The sequence below is a fragment of the Telmatherina bonti genome (genome assembly GCF_933228915.1).
Source record: "Telmatherina bonti genome assembly, chromosome: 23".
Classification (NCBI taxonomy): Eukaryota; Metazoa; Chordata; class Actinopteri; order Atheriniformes; family Telmatherinidae; genus Telmatherina; species Telmatherina bonti.
This window is the reverse complement of record NC_136632.1, coordinates 22,321,423-22,344,249: the sequence shown is the minus strand read 5'-3', so window position 1 is coordinate 22,344,249 and position 22,827 is coordinate 22,321,423. Positions and strand designations below refer to the sequence as shown.

Genomic DNA, 22,827 nt, shown 5'->3' with positions numbered 1-22,827 from the left:
TTATATCGACGCCAGATTCAGCTTGTTTTGCTCTTCGCATTCTGGTGATGGATTTGGAAGTTCTCTGCTTAACATGGGAGGAGGAGAAATACTCCGGCTGCTCCTCACCAGACCGCTAATGTTTCTATCTTCAACTCCCTGGGAGAGCTTTAAAAAAGCTGTTGTGTTTTTTTCCCAATGTGCTCTCTCTGTGCATCGCCTGTGTGCACACAGCATCTGGCATCGTGGTGGAACTTGGAGCAACACAAAGCAGCTATGACATGCCGACGTGTAAATCAGATAAATAACATCAGACTGTTTAGTTTTTAATAAAAGAACTCAGTATCAGCCTGTTATAGAGAAAAGAGAACCTGGAATTATAACTTTGCTCTGTAGAAAATAAAATAAACTTGGCCTTTTTGGGGGACTGATGGCATACAATGGCAGGGTCAACACTACTGCAACACATAAGCATTCAACATAGAGAACACAAACACTATCGAGATCTTTTTTTCTTTGCTTTTGGTGGAAGTTACTTCTCATTATTTCTATAAAAATGGATGGAAAAAGGTAAACAGAGTCGTGGTGATGCGTTGTTTGAAGTACACGTAGATAACAAAATAACTCCAGCCATTATTGTACTTATCAAAAGAAAAATGGTAAAAACTAAGAAAATAATTCTCCTGACATTATTACCTCTTGCTTCCAAGGCTGTGGCCATTGTTGCAACAACCAAAACACAACTTTACAAGAGATGAAATACAGTTATAACATCCTGGTAATTACATTTATTAAAGCTACTCCTGTAGTTATCAACAAACAGTCCTCACACAGGAAGAAATTGTGTGTTTTCTTGGGTCTATTTTCAGCTGTTTCGGATGCTCTGTGGGAAATAAGACAGCATGAGATTTTTTATTAATACATATGTCAGTCAGTAGAATATTAAGTGTTTTTGGTCACAAATGGAGCTCTATGTCAAGGGTTTACTGTAAGTCAGGGTTTAAATATGCACTCAGTCACATATTAGTGGGACTTACAAGCAGACAAATAAATATATAATAACATCAAACCCAAAAAGTGAAGCTACATATTTATGTTTTAACAAGATAACAGGAACCAAAATGTTAGTTTGTAGCTGACATCTGCAGAATAAACATTTGATTTAGACCGTCTCATTTAATTTTGTTTTATCAGCCTCATCTTTTAGCTGTTCTTATGTGTATTTTTCTCTGTGTGACTGAGACCTGGCTGAGTGTTGGTGAGTCCAGCGCTTTCACTGAACTTTTACCTCAGAACTGCTGCTATTTTAACTCCCCGCGGACGTCGGGCCGAGGTGGAGGAATTGCCACTGTTTTTAAGAGTCATTATAAGTGTAAGCAGCTATCGTTACCATCCTCGTTCACCAGCTTTGAACTGAGCCTGTTTGAACTTTGTCGCTCTCACACTGTGTTGTGTGCAGTGGTCTATCGCCCTCCCAAATACAATAAGGACTTTTTAAATGACTTCTCTGATTTTCTGGCTGAAATCATGCCTAAATATGACCGCGTCCTTATTGTTGGGGATTTTAATATTCATGTATGTTGTCCTGATAAGCCAATGGCAAAGGACTTTTTAACCCTCATTGACTCTTTTAATCTTGTGCAGTCTGTGTCTGATCCCACACAAGAACGCGGACACACACTTGATCTTGTTTTATCTTTTGGTTTGCCTGTTTTTAACTTAGAGGTTTGTGACGCAGCATTTTCTGATCATATGCCTGTATTATTTGAGGTTGCTCTTGCCTGTAATACAGTTAAACCTCGCGCTGCTGCCAGACGCTGTCGCATCATTAACCCTTCCACTGCTGTTCAGTTCTCGGCCGTTTTCAGTCAGACTCACAACTGTGTCACTGAGTGTATGGACAACGATACGGAGGAGCTTAGCTCATGGTTTCATTCCACCTGCCGCTCTGTTTTAGACACCGTGGTTCCGTTAAAAACCAGGCAGTCTAGGACTAAATCTGAGCCCTGGCTGAATGACGCAACTCGTGCTGTCAGACGCGAGTGCCGTAGAGCTGAGCGGAAGTGGAAAAGGGACAAACTGCAGGTGTCATTTCAAATTTTAAGGGACTGCTGGCGTCATTATCAGACAACTGTGAAAGATGCTAAAAGGAAGCATTTCTCTGATATTATTATGTCTAACTGTCATAAGCCTCGTGTTTTGTTTAAAACCATTGACTCTGTTCTTAATGCCCCACAGACTGTCTGTCTCGAGTCCTCCCCTGCTGTGTGTGAAAATTTTCTTCACTTTTTCATTGATAAGGTTGCCTCCACTAGGGCTTTAATCTCACCCTCTGCCTATGACACTTCAGTCTCTGTGCCCTGCTCTGCTGTCTTCGACAGGTTTGAATTTGTGACTCTGTCCTTGTTACAGAAGACTGTTGGTCAGTTAAAGCCCTCAGGTTCTCCGAATGATGTGGTCCCTCCTCGGCTATTTAAAGAGGTTTTCCCCACTATAGGGTCCTCTGTTCTGACCCTTATCAATAGCAGTTTGTCCTCAGGTGTGGTCCCTGGAAATTTCAAACATGCAGTAGTGCAACCTTTGATTAAAAAAACAGGACTAGATACTACTGTTCTTGCAAATTACAGGCCTATCTCTAAATTGCCTTTTATCTCAAAAATCCTCGAGAAGATAGTTTGCAGCCAATTAATGGTTTTTCTGGAAGAGCAAAAAATTCTTGAGGTCTTCCAATCTGGTTTTAAAACCTTGCACAGCACCGAATCAGCTCTTCTAAGAGTTTTTAATGATATCTTTTTAGCTACTGACTCCGGTGATTGTGTTATTCTTGTGCTTCTAGATTTAACTGCTGCATTTGACACAGTGGACCATGAACTTTTGATCTCTCGTCTGAAACAGTGGGTGGGTGTCAGGGGTGTAGCACTGGAGTGGTTCAGGTCATACTTGGCTGATCGAACTTTCTGTGTCAGCCTTGGTGACTCTGTGTCCTCCTCTGCTCGTCTCTCATGTGGGGTCCCACAGGGCTCAGTTTTAGGCCCTCTTCTCTTTTCTCTCTACTTGCTTCCACTTGGTTCCATACTTAGGAAGCATGGTATTTCTTTCCACTGTTACGCAGATGACAGTCAGATTTATGTCCCTCTCAAAAAGAAAGATGCATATTCTGTTAAACCACTACTCAGGTGTCTTGACGACATAAAGGCCTGGATGGCTATAAACTTTTTAAATTTTAATGAGAAAAAGACAGAGGTGATGGTTTTTGGTGGCACCACTGGGGCCCCCCTTGTAGATCTGGGTCCCTTGGCCCAGTTCATTAAGCCAACCATCACAAATCTTGGGGTTAAAGTGGATACTGATCTCAAGCTCGACTGTCAGATCAGTTCAGTCGTTAAATCGAGCTTCTTCCAGTTGAGGCAGCTGGCCAAAATTAAACCTATTCTTTCAAGGCAGCACTTCGAAACAGTAATCCACGCCTTTGTGACCACTAGGCTGGATTACTGTAATGCACTTTATGTGGGGGTTAGTGGGTCCTCCGTGGCCCGTCTTCAGATGGTGCAAAATGCTGCTGCACGTCTTTTAACTGGCACACGTAAACACGAGCACATTTCCCCCATTTTAGCCTCACTTCACTGGCTGCCCATACGTTTTAGGATCAGTTTTAAAATTCTTTTATTTACTTTTAAATCCCTCAATGGTCTTGCCCCGCTCTACCTTTCCGAGCTGCTGCAGCCTTATACACCCCCCCGCTCTCTCAGGTCAGCTGATCAACTGCTCCTGAGTGTACCTAAAACGAAGCGCAAGCTGAGAGGTGACCGTGCCTTTGCTGTGGCAGCTCCTAAACTATGGAATGATCTGCCTCTCCACATCAGACAGGCCTCCTCTCTGTCTGTTTTTAAATCTCATCTTAAAACCCATCTTTTCTCCTTGGCTTTTGACACCATGTGAGATGTTGAATGTACTATTATTTCTATTTTATTTTTATTATTTATTTATTTTTTTGTTTTGTTTTTGTTTATTGTTTTAATTGTATAGCTGTTTTATGTCTTATTCTTCTGTACAGCACTTTGGTCCACTGTGGTTGTTTTAAAGTGCTTTACAAATAAAGTTGGATTGGATTGGATTGGATATTTTTTTTTTAACTGTGCCAACAATTTAGCTTCCCTTTTCTTTCATTCAAAATGCTCTGAAACTGACTTGTTTCTTTATCAAAGAATCAAGGTTGTTTTCTCGTTTTGTGACTTGCAACACAATGTGTACACAAATCATAATCTCAAGAAAGGAAACAGGTTCCAGTTCCACAACATCAGGATGGTGGAATTAAACCACAGCGCAGTTTTCTGCCAGTTAATCAACAACAAAACATTCAAGCGACTCAAATCTGCATGTTAGTCATGATGTGGACGTTTACTGTGCAAGTGAGACACGTCTGCTCTGTGATCTTTATCTTCCATGCGTTAACAAGGAAGCAGCCCGAATTCCCTGGAAAACTAAATCCTTTCAAAATGACGTGAAAATGCAAACATGTTTGCAAAGATCTACATGACAAAGGCTGAGGCAGTACAGACTATTCATTTTTTAAGGATGGAAAGCAGTTTTTTGGGTTTTATCTTGCTCTCATATGCTGAGGTTACTCACAGATAACACAGTAAAACTCCTGATCTGCTTAACATGTCACATTTGCCTGCTTAATCTCTGCACATACATGTGGAAATGTTCATCTCACGCACAACTTACACCACCTTTGTCTTTTACTGACAATGTTCTGATTCACTTTTAGGATACAAACTATCAGAATTATGGGATTCTGCTTGGGAGTTTTCACCAAGTGTTCATTATAATCCTCACCAGATGGGATTTTTTTTTTATTTTAAACAAGTCTTCACATATTTTCAGAAGTACATTTTTAAATGTATGTTGGGTCACTGAGGATGAACCTTATGGACAATGCCTGTCAGGGTGAAGATAATCAGAAAAACTAAATGGTAGCATTTATGTGTGGACAGACATTTTTCCGCCTTTCTCTCCATGAGGAGGCTCCTCTGACGTTTGAGGCATGAAGTATAATTTGTTTTGCAATCTGCTGTAAAACACAAAGAAGAAAATGAGGAAGGTGCCTTTTGGTTTGGCTTGCTCTTGCTTTGACAACCTATCAATTTAGTCATTTTCACATAGAAAGGATCTCTTTACTTCTTAAAGCAGCACTACTGACCTTTGGCAGACTTTTTGGAGCCCCTTAACAACAGCTAAGTCAGCATCCATCTTGCATCCTGTCTTTTCTTTGAGCTGTCTCTGAGCAGCCAATAAAAGTCAGTTGGATATTTACTCGTCCAATCTCTTGGTCTGCCACTCTTTCTTTTCCTCGCCTCCTCCTCCTCCAATGTCCTTAGGTTTCTGGCTGAATCAGCCGTAGTGAACCTTCAGAATGGCCAATGTGTTGATATCCAGATCCGAGCTTGTTGCATGGTGCTGTAAAACAAAATACAGCTGGGACGCTCCAGGACAACGATGGCTCCATTGATGTGTTTATTTAATGTTAGCGTGCAATTAAAATGATTCTGAAGTTTCAAGTTTGGGAAGTTATGTAGTGTTGCTTTAAGAACAAGTGCATGTTCTGCAGAAAACTTGTTTGGAGATGGTTTCGCTTTTTCAACTCGTCAAACCATCACGTTCTTAAACCTGCTTTTTATTAGTCTGTGAGTTATCCAGTGTTTTCTCCTGCAGAACACACTATCTCATGTTTTATAACTTCATGAACTGTTGTCAGGCAGCTTAAAATAAATCAAAATCTCACTTTTCTACAATATTATATAATGTATAATGTAAATTGATGCTGGGAGGAACAACCTAAGTTAAGGAGGAGAAAACAGGTTTTCTTCTGGAATGAAATCCTCTCCTGATGCAGCTCACAAGCTTGCAGTGCTACAATGACTACACACAGTTGTAACCTTCACTGTGCTCCTGCAGCAGCACTCTTCTGTTATCTTTTCTGTCTGAAACACAAAGTCAGTCAAATCTGGGACCCACATGTTTTTTTTTTCTTGGCTCTAATGGTGACAGTTTCTGCTTATGGGATTGTTTGCATGAAAATAAGTGACAGCAAGATTTTTCTGAAAACTTTTACCAGTTGCTGGGTGCATGACTTCAGAAAACAGATGCTACATGAATGCTACTGCTGAATTGTCTCTCTTTTCTTCTGCTTTTAAGTTTGTTGCTTTTAAAAGTTCCTACAGTTGTTCATATATTTATTCATACCCTTTCATTAAAGAAGGCAAAAAACAGCTGCCTGTAAAATAAGCTGAAATTGACTAAAGTTATAAATAAAAATTTTATGAAAATCATTACATTATTTTCTAACTCTGGTTCAATAGAAATATTTTCTTTTTAAAGGAAACAAATAAGATAATTTATTACATATTATATCACTCAGAAACTAATATTTAGTTGAACAATCCTTTAATGTTTCCGCTCCAGTCAGGTGTTTTCTGTTCCTCTCAGTCAGACTTCTGCACCTGTTGACAGGTATTTTGTCCCACTGTTCAACAGAAAAGTCTCTAATTTGTCCAGGACACTTTTTTTTTTTTCTTTCTTCAACTCAATTAAATAAAAAAAAACAGTGTTTTATATTACTAAATGATATTTTTGCAAATTTTTAGTTATCGTTCCTTTTTTTAAGTCTCCAGTTATTTGAGTGACTGTTGTAAATTCAGCCTTTTCTTTAATGAAAGGGGATGAATACATATGGGCACAACTGTAATTGATTGAAATGACTGGGAAGTGTTTAAGTGACAGGATAAGAACTGGTGAAATTCCATAGATGTTCAATAAAAAAACTTCCTTTGTTAATCTACTTCAGCATCAGAAAAACTGGACCATCTTTTAGGAAAGAAAAACAAATTTGTCCACAACTTCTTGCTAATTAAAAAAAACATTAAAAGATTAAATATCTTCATGCAGACTGCTTAACTGGGATTCATATAATTAAGAAAGTAAAAGACAAGACGAGTTTGTAACAATATCCTTTAGTTTTCTGTCATTTTCTAAAATAGTCTTGGACATATTAAAGTATCCACAGCACTCTTTGTTAACATCTGCTGTCTGTCCAGTCCCACGTCACAGTTTAGTGGAAGTCTGCTTGGATTCTTGTTGCAGTGTAGCTTTGTTTCCTAAATTCAGTACAAATTTCTCCTCTCTACTGTAACAATCTTTTTCAAAAGGTTTCTAAAAGGAAGTTATTTTCTGACTCACATTCTTGCTGAAGCTTTTAAGAGTTAGGACTTTTGTGCACTTGAAGAAAAAAAAGGCACCTAAACACGTCTGTTTTAGAGTTGTAAAGTCTGGAGACTTTGAGGTGTAATTTTTTTTTACAAAATTTCAGTTTTGTTTGTGTATTTTTTGACTCACTTTTTTTTCTTCTTAATCTTCATTTGATACTTTAAGTTTTTCATCATTGGTCTGTGGTCACCATTAAATTACATGAATCTGTTTAAATTTAATCAACATGATGGAAACTGACTTTTCATTCAATTATTACCCAATATTAATATGATTAGGATACACAGAGCGATAGTCTTTTATCAAAGCATTTTTCTGTTCATATGCAGCATAATTTACCTGTAAACCCACCAGAGAAGTGTTCTGTAACTAAATAATTACAAAGCTTTGCATCTGCTAATGTGCTGCATCACAGGAGGGCCAGATGGGTAAATGAAGCTGATCCTGGATGTGAGGTCTTTATCAATCAGATGACTGGGTGCTCGCCTGACGAAGCAGCTGTCTGCCCCGATGAGCCTCTCAGAACTTATCTGACGGCAGTTCAGGCTGCAAAGGTGGAGAAGTGTCTGTCGCTGATTGAAGATTTTAAAAAGCGAACCAGTGTTTCAGTGTTTTACATCACTCAGTGATGAGTGTAATGAAGGCAAGATTAAAATATGTGGATTTTTATGAGCGTGTGCTGATGCTGTACAAACTGCCTGAGTGGTGATTTGAACTGCTCAGGTCTCTTGGGCAACTAAATTGCCTTGTTGGTAAGTGGATTGAGTCACTGGGAAACAGACCATGAATTCCCCAGAAAAAAATGTGATTCAGTGAAGTGCTGCCCTCGTCTCTCTGCCTGGACAAATTGAAACAGTGATTTCTCTTGGGCCTGCACACACATGCGTGCGCACACACATGCACACACACACTTTGCTGCCTAGGCTGCCCTCTTACATAAGCCAAGCAGTGATACAGCACGTTTGCATTGTTGCAGCAGGAAGTCATGGGGCCGTTTGTATTGTGTTTATTTCTAAGATGTTGGCTTTTCCATTCACTTGAGTATGTGTGTGTGTGTGTGTGTGTGTGTGAGTATTGAATGTGAACATCCTGTTGGGTTTGTAATGTTCTAGTTGAATGCAGCCTGTAGCAATGATAGAAACTTTGCTATATTGTCCTACATTCAGACGCAGATTCATGCCTTTCTCTATGCAAGGACTGGATGACAGGCTGTTGTTGCAACCACTGGGTTAGTTTCAGGAGGGTTTTTTTTTTTTAATCTTGAGCTTATTATTAAATTATTAAAATCTTATCTGTGTCAGGCAGATTTTCATAAGATTGAAATTAGCAACATTATGTCACCTTTTACAAAATCTCCTTTACAAAAGGGAAAAAACAGTGTTTGAGCTGCACTGTACAAATTTAGTGTATTAAGTGGAGTCATGTAGAGGCTCATAAGAAGTTCTTTTCTGCAGAAGATGAAGATGTAGCTGAAGAACTTTTGCACCTTAGCTTAGCTTCCCTGTTACCAAGCCAAACAGCTACTGGGGAGGCACCAGAAGTGCAAATCTTTTACACCTGAAACTTCAAAACTTGGACTTGACAGGTTTTTACACAACCTAATCTTCAGATCAAACTGCCTTTTACTCCCTAACAAAATATCTGCATTGCTGGGCTTCCACAGCTACTTAATGTATCCTGTCACTGATGAGCAGTTAATAAAAGTCTTCAAGTGTAACCTAAATTAACACCAATGAAATGGTTAAAAATGTATTAAAAAATTAAAAAACAAAGATGAAAAATTCCAGTCAAATTACTAACTAATTGCTAACTAATGCCATGGGTGACCCTACCAGGGAAATAAAGCCTCTGGTAGGGTCACCCATGGCAAACAGGTGTCTATGGGGGGGACCAGACAAAGTGCGGCTCAGAGACCTCTATGATGATGAAAAACACAAACTAGTTACAGCAAACACTGCACTAAATGGAATTCACAGTTTCACTTTCACACCTTTTTCTGTTTTTCCCCAAAAATATTTAAAAGATGGCAAATGTTTATACTATTTTTTTTTTGTTTGTTTTTTTAAACTAGTTTCTACTGTTTTATAAAATTAGTATTTTGGCATTGAACTTAAGTAGGAACTCAATATAGAAAGTGAAACAGTCTAAAATTCCCTGAAAAAGTACTTTTTTGGTGTCTGTGTTTTAAGTAGTTGATAGCTTAGCTTCCCTGTTAGTAGCAGGTTAGACCATGGATGTGTCTAAAAACAAACACACTTCGATCCATAGCTCTACACACCACTTTGGGAGTTGTATGTAAAGTTAAAAGAAGTTAATAGAAAAAACCCTGATCGAGTGACTTTTTAACATAAGTTTTGTTATATTCCTATGATATTCATTATCAATAGGAATGTATTTTTCATATTACTGAGAAACTGTTGGGGGGAAAAAAAAGACAAAATCTTCCAACACACCTGGATAACAGCTAAATGTGAAGCTAACTTTGTAGTCTACTGTATAGAAAGTATTGGAAAATTTCACATTTTAACACACTTCCCATTTTAAGCATGTTTAAGTCAAACACATTTAAAATGTCAATTTTTAAATGTTAGTTTGGTGAAAAAGCTGCTTTTGCATGTTTCTTCTACTATATTTCTACCAGAAATATTTTAATAAGATTTGTGGTGAAACTTTGCATATTTACCAACCATTTGCTCATCAGTGTTCCTGTTCTCACTGCCTCCTATAGTTAATAGAAGTTAAAAGTTTGTCTGTTTTTAGCTGATTTATTCCCAGCTATGGAAGAACTTGCATAACAATTGTTCTGAATGTTATGCATATCCCAATGCAGAAGGGAGTACATTCTAATGTCCGGCTGGATCCAGATTTGTTTTTCCTGCAACAGATGTATTCATGGACACACTTAAAACTTATTTCTGTTGGATGTTTTGAAACTAGTAATGTTGAGGTTATGTTCTTTATGTTAATGTAATATTAAAAAGCTTGGTATTAATCAGTAATTGAATTATAATAATGGACTACATTTATTACTTTCCATTTTACCCAAATATTCATCCACTCCTCATCCATAGCCGGTGATGGTAACCGACATGTGCAGCCAGGGCGCGCTGAGAGACTGAGTGAGGTTACATAATGTTTTTTTAATTCGGAATTAAATAATTCTCCTACGAGTTTACATGAAAATAATAATTCCGAATGAAGGTTTACATGAAACACATTCTCACTTAATTCCTCTTTAAAATGGCGGGTTGGGAAGGGTTCTGATTGGACAGAGGGTGCACGTGACGTATGATGTATACCGGAAATAAAAAAAAAGTTGGCTCCCTGCTTCTCGTCTTTTCAGTCGTAACTTGTAAAAACTAAATAATAAGGAAGGGGTGGGAAAATCAAATAAAAAAAATCTGAAATCTGGATTTTTTTTCTTCACAATTTTAAAATAGATTTTTTTTGTTAAAAAAATCTATTTTTGTTGTTTAAAAAAATCTATGTTTTTCAAATAAAATGAATAGACTATAAAATTTTTTTCATTATTATAGTTTTTTTTTTTTTATTGATCTTTTTGTCTTTTTTGGGCATTACAGCAGCAGAATGATGGTCTGCCAACTGCGTTGTTTTTTCCTCATTGAAATGAAGAATAATGACAAGCAAAAAAAAGGTTTTATGCATTTTTTTTGTTGTTTTCATTTTACAAAAATCAGCAATATCGGAGAACTTTGAGAATCGCAAATTAAATGAAATTGGCACCCAAAAATTGAAATCAAATTGAACTGGGACAAAAGCATATCGCCACACCCCTAATAATTAGTACTAGTTTTACAAGTTTACACAATTAAGTTTAATTCCGAAGAGAAATCAGCATTAGAAATTAAGTGTTTACATGGTCATTTTTCATCAGTTTAAAGCGGAATTAACTTTTATTCTGAATTAAAGAGGAATTAAAACTCCCATGTAAACGCAGGGACTGATAGAAACATAGCAGCCATTCTGCAACCAGTTTTCCAGCCACCACAGAACATTCATGCACTGCAGGAGGGTGACGTGTCTTGCTCAAGGACACAAAGACAGACAGATTTGGGTGAGCAGGATTTGAACCACCAACCTTGTAATTATTGAACGACCTGCTCTTCTGTTACATTTTTAATGTCAGAAAATTCCATTTAGAGTTTCACAGAACTTTGGGGGAAATCTCTGAACTACTCTTTTTCCTCTTTCATTCATACGTTACAGTTGCTGGAATCTGCCAATGTGATTGTTTGAGAAGGGTGACCTTTCTTTCAGATGTGGGTTCATTTCCAAAACCACAAGATTCTGCAGAACTGACTTTCTCATGATGCAACCGAATGCATATTTTGTTAGATTTTCCACTGTCATGCTGGCTTTCTGTAACTAGTCTGAAGTTTCAACCTGCGGTGTTTCCAAAATCACCGAGGTTATTTTCTGTACTTCTGACAGAACAAGAAAAGACAATAAATAACTGCAGTGTAATCCTTCCCACAAGTCATCCATTAGGCATTATATTTAGTGGAGTTCCCCTTCTCCTTACATATAAGCACCAACAGACATAACCAAAATGTCAAATTACAGCTTATGTACAAGAATTTGACATTTTGCGTTTTTCCACAGCTTTTTAGTTCCACATTTTCTGCAGTCTGTTTGAGGAAACTTCTGGTTTCATTTCATTTATTAAGATCCCATTAGCAACCGAAACATCAACAGCTATTTTTCCTTGGGTCTCCTCCAAATTACATGAAAAATTTTGTCATTTATATAGTTTTATACACCATGCACACCCATGCACATACGTAAACACACAAGCAGAACACAAAATACAACAGGTCAATGCAAAATAAAATAAGCCACTATTTCTAGTTATAAAGAAAACAGTAGTTCTTTTAATCAAATCTCTAGAAATACTTCAATATTATCAATGTCCTTTTATTATCATATCTGTTGTGTAAACAAAAAAGTCAAAGTTTCTGTTGAAATGAAATGCAGTGCCATCAACAGAGGCTGGATTAGACACTAACACTGTAACAAATGTGACCAACCTCATTTCAAAGAGCGTAACAAAGATATAACTTTTAATTAAAGTGCTATTTACAGACAGAAGAAGTTCATATTTAATTTACCATACCTTCTGTTTATAGAAATGTAGGATTGTTAGCTGACAAATTGAAGCTCTGACTTCCTGTTTGCCTCTTTAAATAATCTTGTTTCTAATTTGTGACGCATTTGATTCATTTTATTTATGTAAGTTTTATCTTTGCAACAATAACACCAGGCGCAGAAAGTTAAATATAAAGATAAAATGTTGATTTCTTGAATGTGCTGCTGTTCCTCTCTTAGGTGGAGATCAGCCTTCAGAGCAGCTTCCAGCCGGGCATGAAGCTGGAAGTGGCCAATAAGAGCAGCCCTGACACGTACTGGGTGGCAACCATCATCACCACATGTGGCCAGCTGCTGCTGCTGCGCTACAGCGGCTACGGCGACGACCGCAAGGCGGACTTCTGGTGTGACGTCATGACGGCAGAGCTGCACCCAGTGGGCTGGTGCGCCCAGAACGACAAGACCCTCATGCCCCCTGAAGGTAGGTCTCACACACTCACACACAAGCTTGTGAGTTAACTCTGCACTGGTAAACTGGGATGACAAGCTGCCATGTGAGATCCCTCAACTTTCACATTGGTTCGACACAATACCAAGTTTTTAAAACAGTGAACTCCCAAGTAGGGGCTAAAATTCACAGGATGTCTAACGGAGCTGGTCCTGACTCCTGGGGAGGGAAGTCTATTTTTATAACAACATTTAATGATAGTCGTCTAATTTCCTGGAGGTAATATTACTGTCCATGCTTTAATTCATTCAGTTCAGAAATATTTAACTATTTTCAAAGGAAATGTTGAAAGAAATTAAGTTAAATAATAGGGCTGTGACAATATGCTTTTGTCCCGATTCGATTGCGATTTCTTTGGGTGCCAATTTGATTTAAATTGCGATTCTCACAATTCTATGATATTGCTAATTTTTGTAGATTATAAACAAAAAAAAATGTATAAAACTTTTTTTTTGCTTGTCTTTTTCCTTGATTTCAATTGGGAAAAACAACCCAACCATCAACAAGCCAGACCATCATTCTGCTGCTGTAATGCCCAAGAAGACAAGTAAAAAGATCAATAAAAACAACAAAAAATACAAAAATTTTGTAATGGATTATTTTAATTTATTTGAAAAATAAAAAATAAAAAAATTTTTTAACAAAAAAAAATCGATTTTAAAATTGTGAAGCAAATAAATCCCAATTTTTGATTTTTCGCTTCGATTTTCCCACCCCAATTAAATAATTACTTTGAGGGAAATAAACAGCTGCTACTGTTACTGTTTTTATTGTTGTTGCTTTTAGCGCTATTAGCATATGAGTTACAAATATAGTAAAAGTGCACAGTGGTCTTGCTTGGTGACAAGAAACAGCCTCTTAGAAACAGATCATAAGCAGATGAGATGCTAACAAACTGATCCTGCCGGTATTAATTATTAATAACCCTGATTTGTCCCTTCTAGCTATCTCACATGCTTTGCATTTTAATACATCAGACTGGCTACATGGGAAACACACTGAAAAAGCTGAAGCAAATATTACATGAAATTATGACAGATTTTTATTCAAACTATTTAATGAACATTCATGTTTTACTGACTGTTTAAGCTCAAAAACTAAATTTGACTTGTTAATTTTTTTCATTTGGTTTCAGCCTCCTGACAGTAAAAGAGATGCTTCTCTCTCTGCATCCCTACTTTATCTGTTGCCTTCAAAGTTATTAAAACCAGCTCCCAGGACAGTGTGTTGACTGGTCTGATTCACATTTTGTCAACAAACTAATAGGTTGGAGCCTGACAATGTAAATACTGTAATGAGTGAGAATCCTGCTACTTTACAAGTTCATTAAAATTCAACCAGATGCATCAATCCTCATCAGTTATTAAAAATCAAATCAAACTGAGGAAAGAAAATGTTAAACTCAAGCTGTTAACTATGTGTAACAAAAATTTCTGAAAGAGCAGCCTAACAATAAATATTTACATAGTAAAAACACTTTAGTATAAAGTCTAAGTCAGGGGGGCCAAAGTCCAGTTCTTGAGATCTACTATCCTGCAACTTTTACATTCAACCCTTACAAATAATTCATTAATTTGTTTTTCTAACCCCTTGGTCCAGTTAAGGGTCGAATGGAAGCTGGAGTCCATCCCAGCCAGTGGTGTAGTCCAGGGTATACAGAGGTATACGGAGTGTACCCATTTCGTTTTCAGTCAGCATTGAGTATACCCACTTCTAAACCCCCCCCCCCGTGATGCTGCTTTTACAATGGCAAACATCCCTACACATGTCGCCCAGCAGCTCAGATAAGGTTACCAGTATGCTACACTGGTGCAGTTAGCCATCAGCTGCGTTAACTTCTGCCTGAACATAGACATAATACAGATATATATGTCTATGAGCCTGTCTCTCTCCAGTCTGTGTTCCAGTACTGGTTTAGTTATTTTATAACTCTTCCTCCCTGAAACCGAAGAGCAGAAATGATGTGACGATGAGCAGATATACTGATGGATTTATGTAGAGTATGTCACTGTTTCTGAAACTTTTACTTTTATTCTGTTTTTTTGTTTGTTTAATAAAGAGCAAAAAAAATTTTGAGTATACCCACTTCTTGAGGGACCACTACGCCACTGATCCCAGCAATCATCAGGCGAGAGGCAGGTACACCCATGGCCACGAACGTCTCGTTTTCATGACAAATGTTTGAGGGAATTTAACCATTTTATTCCAGTGTGTTAGAAAAGCGATGCATGTAAGACTTGCAGGCTAGAAGATGTTATGGATCAGACTTTGGGCCCCTGATCTCAGCGTTTATTTTGCCAGTCACAGATGTGCAACACTGGATCATTTCCCCTCATAAATTAATGACAAAACATTATTTCATTGGGTTTTTTTTTTTCTAATTATATTATAATTAATTATTGATGGGCAAATGTGATGTAGTTTTAAGTCATATTCAAATAGAAAAGTAAACATTTCAAAGTCGTCCCAAACCTTCTGAGAGTCATAAAACCATTATTTAAAACGATATTTTAACCAATTAAATCAGATGAAGCTTGTCTTTTGCACCCTGGAGGGATGTAATGGCAGCAACATTTTAAAACCTGAAGCCCCCCAATCAGGACGATGTTGAGAGCAGATGGTGTCAAACTGTGTCAAAATGGCCAGTTTGAAAACATCGCCTGACATGTCTGTACTAAAACTACTTAAATTTGGTTCTTCACTTTATCAGAGTTGGCCTTGCAGAGAAAATGTTCACATGCTGTCCTCTGATTTGGTTGAGGTTTAGAGCTACCGCTGTATAGCTGCAAAAGGATATTTTCATCCTGAAAGGATTTGGTTCCCTTTAGTCAAAGCATTTTTGCCGTCTTATTATTTTCTTCATTGGTCACATATATAGTGATATTTTATTAACAAACCACACAAGTGTTGCTCTTACCAGGACTCCAAGAGTATTCACATTGAGCTTGGTTGTAAATGTGCTTATTTCTTTATGGGCAAAGTGCAAATGCAAAATAATAATCTGGAAATTGGTTTTTTTTGTTTTTTTTTTTTAAATCATTTAGAAGAAAAATACAAAGGCTGAAAACGTCCCTTTAAAATGAACAGAATCTGCTTTTTATAAACTGAATTTGGCACAGACGCTGCAGCTCATTAACATTTCATCATTTTAATTTAATGAGTTTGTAGTTTGTTACAAAATGAACAGAACGTAATGGATGTAATCATGCACTTGCCCATGTTTTTGTCGTTTTTTTAAAATATTAAATTATTTTTTTATTGGTAGATCTCTGAAAATCATAAGAGTTGGTTTTTGGAAGCAAATATTTTGTGTTTGGCTTGTTTCATTTACTCATTTTAAAGTAAGTGGGTGTTAGATACACACACACACACACACACACAGACACAGGCTTACTTGAATACCTCTCATCTCCACTGTTCAAAGACTGCTTTAAATAAACTGAGTGGAAAGACAGGTTGTCCTGGAAGCGCTCAGATTTTAAAAGACAGCCTTGAAGCCACTTCTGTAGCCAACACATCAGGCAATAAGCAACACACTGCGCAGGCGAGGCCGACTTAAATACAAGACGGATCACCTTTTCTCTAAAATGATCATCTATAATCAAAAAGAGCATCTCTCACCTCAGCCAAGCCACATACATCCTCATCTCTAACTTCCCAGCAGATATTTCCACCTCACACAGCCGGCTCCGTCTCCCAGCTGCGTTCTGACCATTTATTTTTCTCCACACTTCCCCGCTGATGGATAGCTTGTGCCTCGGTCGTTGTGGAGACGACCTGGATAGGTTTCCACCTGACTCGGGGTGTCCTCGCCCTCACACCGGCTCCATATGTCATTTTCACTCCTCTTTTTTTTTTAACCAAACTTACTCCTTTGTGTTTTGCTATAGCAGTCGGGTTTACAGACAGTTTTTTATTCAGCTGGCTTCTTATACTGCTGGGAAATTGCCTTTTTAAATGATCAGAGACGTTTGAACAATGATTTTATATTCAATGTTGGATGTTTTTGTAGATGACAATAAAGGCACATAACAGTTTCCCAGCAGTCACATTTCCAACCACTGATTTTTAATTGTTTTAGGTGGTTTTGGTTAGAAGTTATTAAAAAAAATCTGAATATTTTATTTTTACTCATAATAGGTTAGGCGTGGCTTTGAGTTTGTTGAGCTCATTTGTATTAGTTTCTTAATTACACAAGATTCCTGTCCATTTTTATTTTTAGTTACTGAAAACAACACTTTGCAAAGAAGCATTAATAATATACAGTGTGTGTGGAAAGAGAATAGTTTTCCCTAAAACATGAGCTCGTGGCAATGATGAATATTGTATAGTTTTTGCTTTGGCATTGAGGCAACCCATCACTGCTTTATTTAAACAATTTCCTTCTGATTTTCACTAAAACTTGGGCAGGATACAATCATATCTATCTCCTCTGTTCACACACACACACACACACACACACACACACACACACACACACACACACGCAAAGTCTGAATTCCACTGGACGCTGTTACAGCTTCAATGCTGTCTCTTCAGAAACATCCCTCTAGGCGTTCGCTAAAAATAATGCACTACAGTCTGGATTTATTAACAATGCATACACACAAAAAAACATGCTCCATCCCCACCTTTTCATCAACACAAACTGGGTTTTATGAAGAAATTTGTTGTAAGAATTTGTGCATTTCTTCACACAAAGCTGCTTTTTGTACACCTCATCTGATGAAGTGGAAATAGAGGTAAAAATGGAGGAATGCAGACTGAGAAAACAACAGCAAAATAGTTTGTATTTTGCCCATCTTCCCTGATTTGTGTCTCATCTCCTCCTTATTGATGAATAATAAATAATTTATGCAGCCAAAAGATGGGAGTGGAAACGTGATTACTGCATGTACACACAGCTTCATGATGGTTGAGATTTATAAAAGTGAACCACAAGTATGAACAGCTTTGAAAATGTGAAGAAAAGAAAATGTTTGCACTTTTCTGCCTTAAACACACACACACACACACACACACACACACACACACACACACACACAGAGTCATAGTCATAGTCAAGAAACCACACAGTTTCATGCATCTGGCCCCGGGCCTATTTCTGACAGAAGCTTCTCAATCTGCACGGAGCAGAAGAGGCTGATAGGAAGTCAAACATGACAACGACATACAGAATCCAGAATGTTAGCAAAATAACGTTGTGCACACTCCTGATTGTATATCGCATTGGTACATCAACAGAAGTCCCAGAAAGAGGCCAGAAATCAACAACACAATTACCTTTTTATCTAAGCTGAAAGAGTGAAGCAGTTATTACAAGATTAAATGTACCTTTGACAGTTTGGGCAGAAAATACGCTGAAGCTGTAGGACTGAAAGAAACATTTTCACAGCAGGAATGCTGCTTCCTCTGGCTGAAGGAGGCTTATGAATAACTAGACGTCACAGAAGCTGCCATTCACTTCCAAAATCTTTGCATCTTCTGCATATTTCCAGCAACAAACACACTGATCGATTGATCCTGGTTCAGGAAGTGTACAATCCAAATGATCCTTGCATACACCTTCAGATGACATCAGTACGTGTAATCAGTGCAGAAGCATGATAGATAGCCATGATTACTAAAATACATCACACCTCTGGGTTACAGTTAGTTTTGGTGGCGACTATGTGCACAGTGTGCTTGTGGTAAGCACATCCCATAACCCAATCCACTTTATTTACATCGCACATCTTATAAACCACCCAAATTACTGTACAACTAAACCAGATGACAACTAGTGTTCAAAACACACCCTGCATTATTTTAGTTTGGTAAACACAAGTATCACATGAGCTCAGGGCTTGTAGCCAGAAGCCAGAAGGAGAAGAAATGAAAAGTCAAAGTACATCATAAACCCAAATACCAGAAAATGAACCCAGTGTTTCAAACAATGTAAAAGAACAGTGACTCGTTACTTTGAGGCTGCCAAAACTAAAAGTCTCTTCTCCTTTCAGCTACCTAACTTGTTGGTTAAGTAGCTCATGCTACTAGTTAGCATGAGATTTAAAGACGCATTACAATAACTTTCTGACCTTAAAACTCTGTGTCCTGGACTTGTTTGATGACACAGCAACATTTATTAGGACTGTGACGATATGCTTTTGTCCCGATTCAATTCCAATTTTTTGGGGTCCCGATTTTGATTTAAATTGTGATTTATTATTATTATTATTATTATTATTATTATTATTATTATTATTATTGTTGTTTTTTTTCTTTTTTTTAAAATCCTTGACATTTCTTCAACATTGCTTATTTTTTGTAGATTCAAAACCTGAAAAAAATGAAAACTTTTTTTTTGTTTGTCATTTTTCTTGATTTCAATGAAGAAAAAATACAACCCAGCTGCCAGACCATCATTCTGCTGCTGCAATGCCCAAGAAGACAAGTAAAAAGATCAATAAAAACAATAAAAGATGACAAAAATTCTATAATGAAATATTTTAATTAAAAAAAAAAAAAAAAAAAGATTTCCCACCCCTAACATCTATCGTGTGCATTTCTAGAGCCGCTCCTGCCCAGCAGCATCCGTAGGCTGAAAAATGACACTGTACAACTTTTACATCCAGGACACGATCTGACATTTGGCCTCACGATATAATAAGGAACCGGCTGTTTTGAACACGCAACGTTGCTGAATGAGCAAAGAAACGCAAGAGGATGAAAAGAGAGAATGAGAGAAAACAAGAGTCATCATAAGATCGTAAACAGAAGCTGATTGGGAAATTGTATCATTTTCTCTTTAAAATCTTTGGGAAAAACATCAGCTACTAAAAGATGTGTGGCTGACTCTTGGGAAGCTTAGACTACAGACTTCCCCCCCATTTTCCCCCCCTTTGAAACACAATGATGGACAGCTGACGTCACCACATGCGTAATGATGCAACCTGAGGCAGAAACCATGTAACGTAGGTGTTTCATGTTCCCCAAAGAGGCTGCAGCTACATACTGTCAGCTTGTGAATATAACTCCCCAAAAGTTCTTTGTGGATTTGTTTCAAGAATTTGCATCATGTTACGTACATTTTAGTGTGTATGTGTGTGTGTGTGTGTGTGGATAAAGTCAGCTGGAATATAAAAGAGCAAAGTGAGTGTGTGTTTGTAACTGCTTACATCTGTTAACAGTAACCTGTTTTTATGTTTCCTTTCTGTGTGTTTTTTTTTTTTATTTCTCAGACAACGTTTACCTAAGAAAAGGTAAGCAGCTCTAGTAGTGCCTCTGACTAACACGCCTGCCTGGCTCACTAGTGGCTAACATGAAATCAACACTGTGCTGACTGTTAGGCCTCAGAGCTGCATGTGCAGTGTGCTTCCTCCTCCTCCTCTTCCTTTTTTCACCTCTCTGCAAAGAGCTCAGTTGACATGCCTTGCCTCTTCTTGCATGCGACTCCTTTCTCTAGCTGAGTGAGTGTTTCTTAGCAATGTGATAACACACACACACACACACACACACACACACACACACACACACACACACACACACACTGATGTTAGTGCCTGCTGAGACCAAACTGTGCTCTTGTGATAACTCCTGCAAAATGAGGCAACTCGGAGAGAAACGTGACACTGATAAAGAAGCAACAGACACACTTTCAGAGATAGAAGGTCACTAGTTCCATGTGGAGCGGGAGGAATGTCTGGTTGTCAGATGGGTCGAAGATAGAAATCAATACGTGACACCCGTTTTTTTGTTTTTTTTGGAAGTTATTTTAATTGTTGACATTAGATCAGTCTAAGTTATTTGTCATGGCAACCAAATTTTCTTTAAAAAATCTCCCTCACCTTTCTATAATCTCCAACCAGTCTGACATCAACAAGGCACTGCAGTCCCGACAACTGCTGCTTACTGGAGATTTTCTATACATCAGATTATTCCCTGTAGAAAAGAATGATCCAGCTGTGTGAAAATCCCAGTAGGTCAGCAGTTTCGGAAATACTGAGACAAGCCTGTCTGGCACCAACGACCACATAAAAGTCACTTAATCCCTTTTCTTCCTCATTTTGATGCTCAGCTTGAACTTCAGGAAGTCATCTTGACATTGTCCACAAGCCGAAATGCAGAGAGCTGTGTGTGTGTGGTTCATAAGATATTGGTGTTGAACTGGTTGGCCTAATAAGTAGCTGGTGAATGTATATTTCCTACTTGTGTCTTTGAGTTTAAAATAAGTTTTCATGTTTAATGATAACATGCAGCTAATAGAAAATCCAGATATACTTTTTTCCTCGATTAGTGTCTAAAAAACTCCGAAACGTCACAGTGAGCTTTTACTGCATCTGCTTGAGATTCAATTAAAACAGAAGAAAATAATTCACTGTTGCAGAATTTGTTTTACTGAACTACAAGCAGTTTTTTCTTAAAAATGAAGATGATAAAGTTGAAAAACTGTGTATGTGCACAGATTTCTGGGTATCTGTCACATGAGTTTACTCCCCTGTTACAGAGTTGGAAACCTTATTCTAAGTTTACTTATGTAATAATTATCTTCCTTACTCCCATAACTTCCTTACAAGGTTCACTTATTTTACAAAACATATAATCACCACTTAATTACATGGATGTAGTATGTTTCTGTAGACCTAATCATCATTCTAATGCATGTCAGTGTGTTGTTTAGCTTTAAAGACTATTTTTATTAAACAGCGAAGATGTCATATGTAGTACTTTGAAATTTGTTTAGTTTATAAAATGTCAAAAAGGAAATAATCAGAAAATGAAGCTGCTGGTTTTCAAAAGCAAAAGCTAGCTGAGACTTAATTTACTTATAACCTTTAAATGAAGTAGTTTTTTTGTGAGTAGGAATCATAGATGATTTCAAGCAAATATTGTTTGATAAAAAGTCAAACCAAGTGGTTTTTATGTCCAGATTGTTTGGACTGAGAGTTGTAGTAAAGGTTTTTGCCACATTTACGCAGCTACATTTCTATCAGTAAACCTGAATTACAGGTTTTTCTGCTCAGACTTGATTTGCTTATGTTCAGCCATTAAACATATTGAAAGAGTTGCATAGGGAGACAACGGCCTTCTAGGATCCAACTCTGTGACACAAACATGGATGTGTTAATTATTTTTCCATGTGGTGTTTTTAATCCTATCAACTAATTTTGCATATAGTTCTGGTCTTTTAGTCAATTTCACTCATTTTGCAAAGTTTTTCGGGTCTTTCTGTGCTTTTGGAGTTTTATTTTGTGTGTTGTGTCAACCTCTCTGTGATACTCTGGATTTTTCAGATATGACCTGGTTTTATATGGTATTTTTCTGATCCTTTTGCACATTTTTTGGTTTAATTCAGTCTTTCTGTAGCACTTTTTTTTTTTTTTTTAAGAAATACATGTCCTTTTGTGGTCATTTTTGGCATGTTTTGATGCATTTGCATCTTATTGTGTGTTTATATGATTACCCAGCAGCGGTAACTGTCATTAAAAACAGAACCGTCTTGCCCACTTGACTTATTTCATTCACTTCCACTGTGTTTGGATGGAACTAGATAGTTTTTTGTAGTAAATGTGTAAAAAAATAACACTTGAGATTTCAATATTTTAAGGAAATTTTAGACAAATACTTTCCATACTAACATATGCTATAAAAGACTAATGCAGCTTTAAATTAAGCCCGTTTTGAACATAATTTCAGTGTCATTGTTGCAAAGTACATGACAGGCAGAAAGTTTGAACATGATACCGAGCTTTGACAGCAGATTCAGAGCAGCGGCTGTGATTTTTCCACCGTGTAACCTTTAGAGTTTCACAATGACTCCTCCTGATTGTTTGCTTGCCGATGCTCCCTGACATGACAAAGTGGTTTACAAATTTTCCCCCACCAGATTCGCTGGCAAAACGTAGCACTCTGCGAGTTCTTTCACCTTTTTCTTTATGTTCTCTGAAGATTGATTTAAATGAGTGAGTGTTTAAACGGAACAAAGCACA

The 22,827-nt window shown here is 37.5% G+C and overlaps 1 protein-coding gene across 1 annotated transcript in view; it reads left to right on the top strand.

Annotated features, from left to right (window-relative positions):
* sfmbt2 (Scm like with four mbt domains 2) overlaps nt 1-22,827 on the top strand; it is a gene marked incomplete at its 3' end in the record, with an annotated part of 74,911 nt that overhangs the window by 10,469 nt on the left and 41,615 nt on the right. The window contains exons 4-5 of the mRNA XM_079263410.1: nt 12,592-12,832; nt 20,080-20,100. Of these exons, the coding sequence (XP_079119536.1) occupies nt 12,592-12,832; nt 20,080-20,100 (262 nt within the window). The remainder of the gene's footprint in view (nt 1-12,591; nt 12,833-20,079; nt 20,101-22,827) is intronic.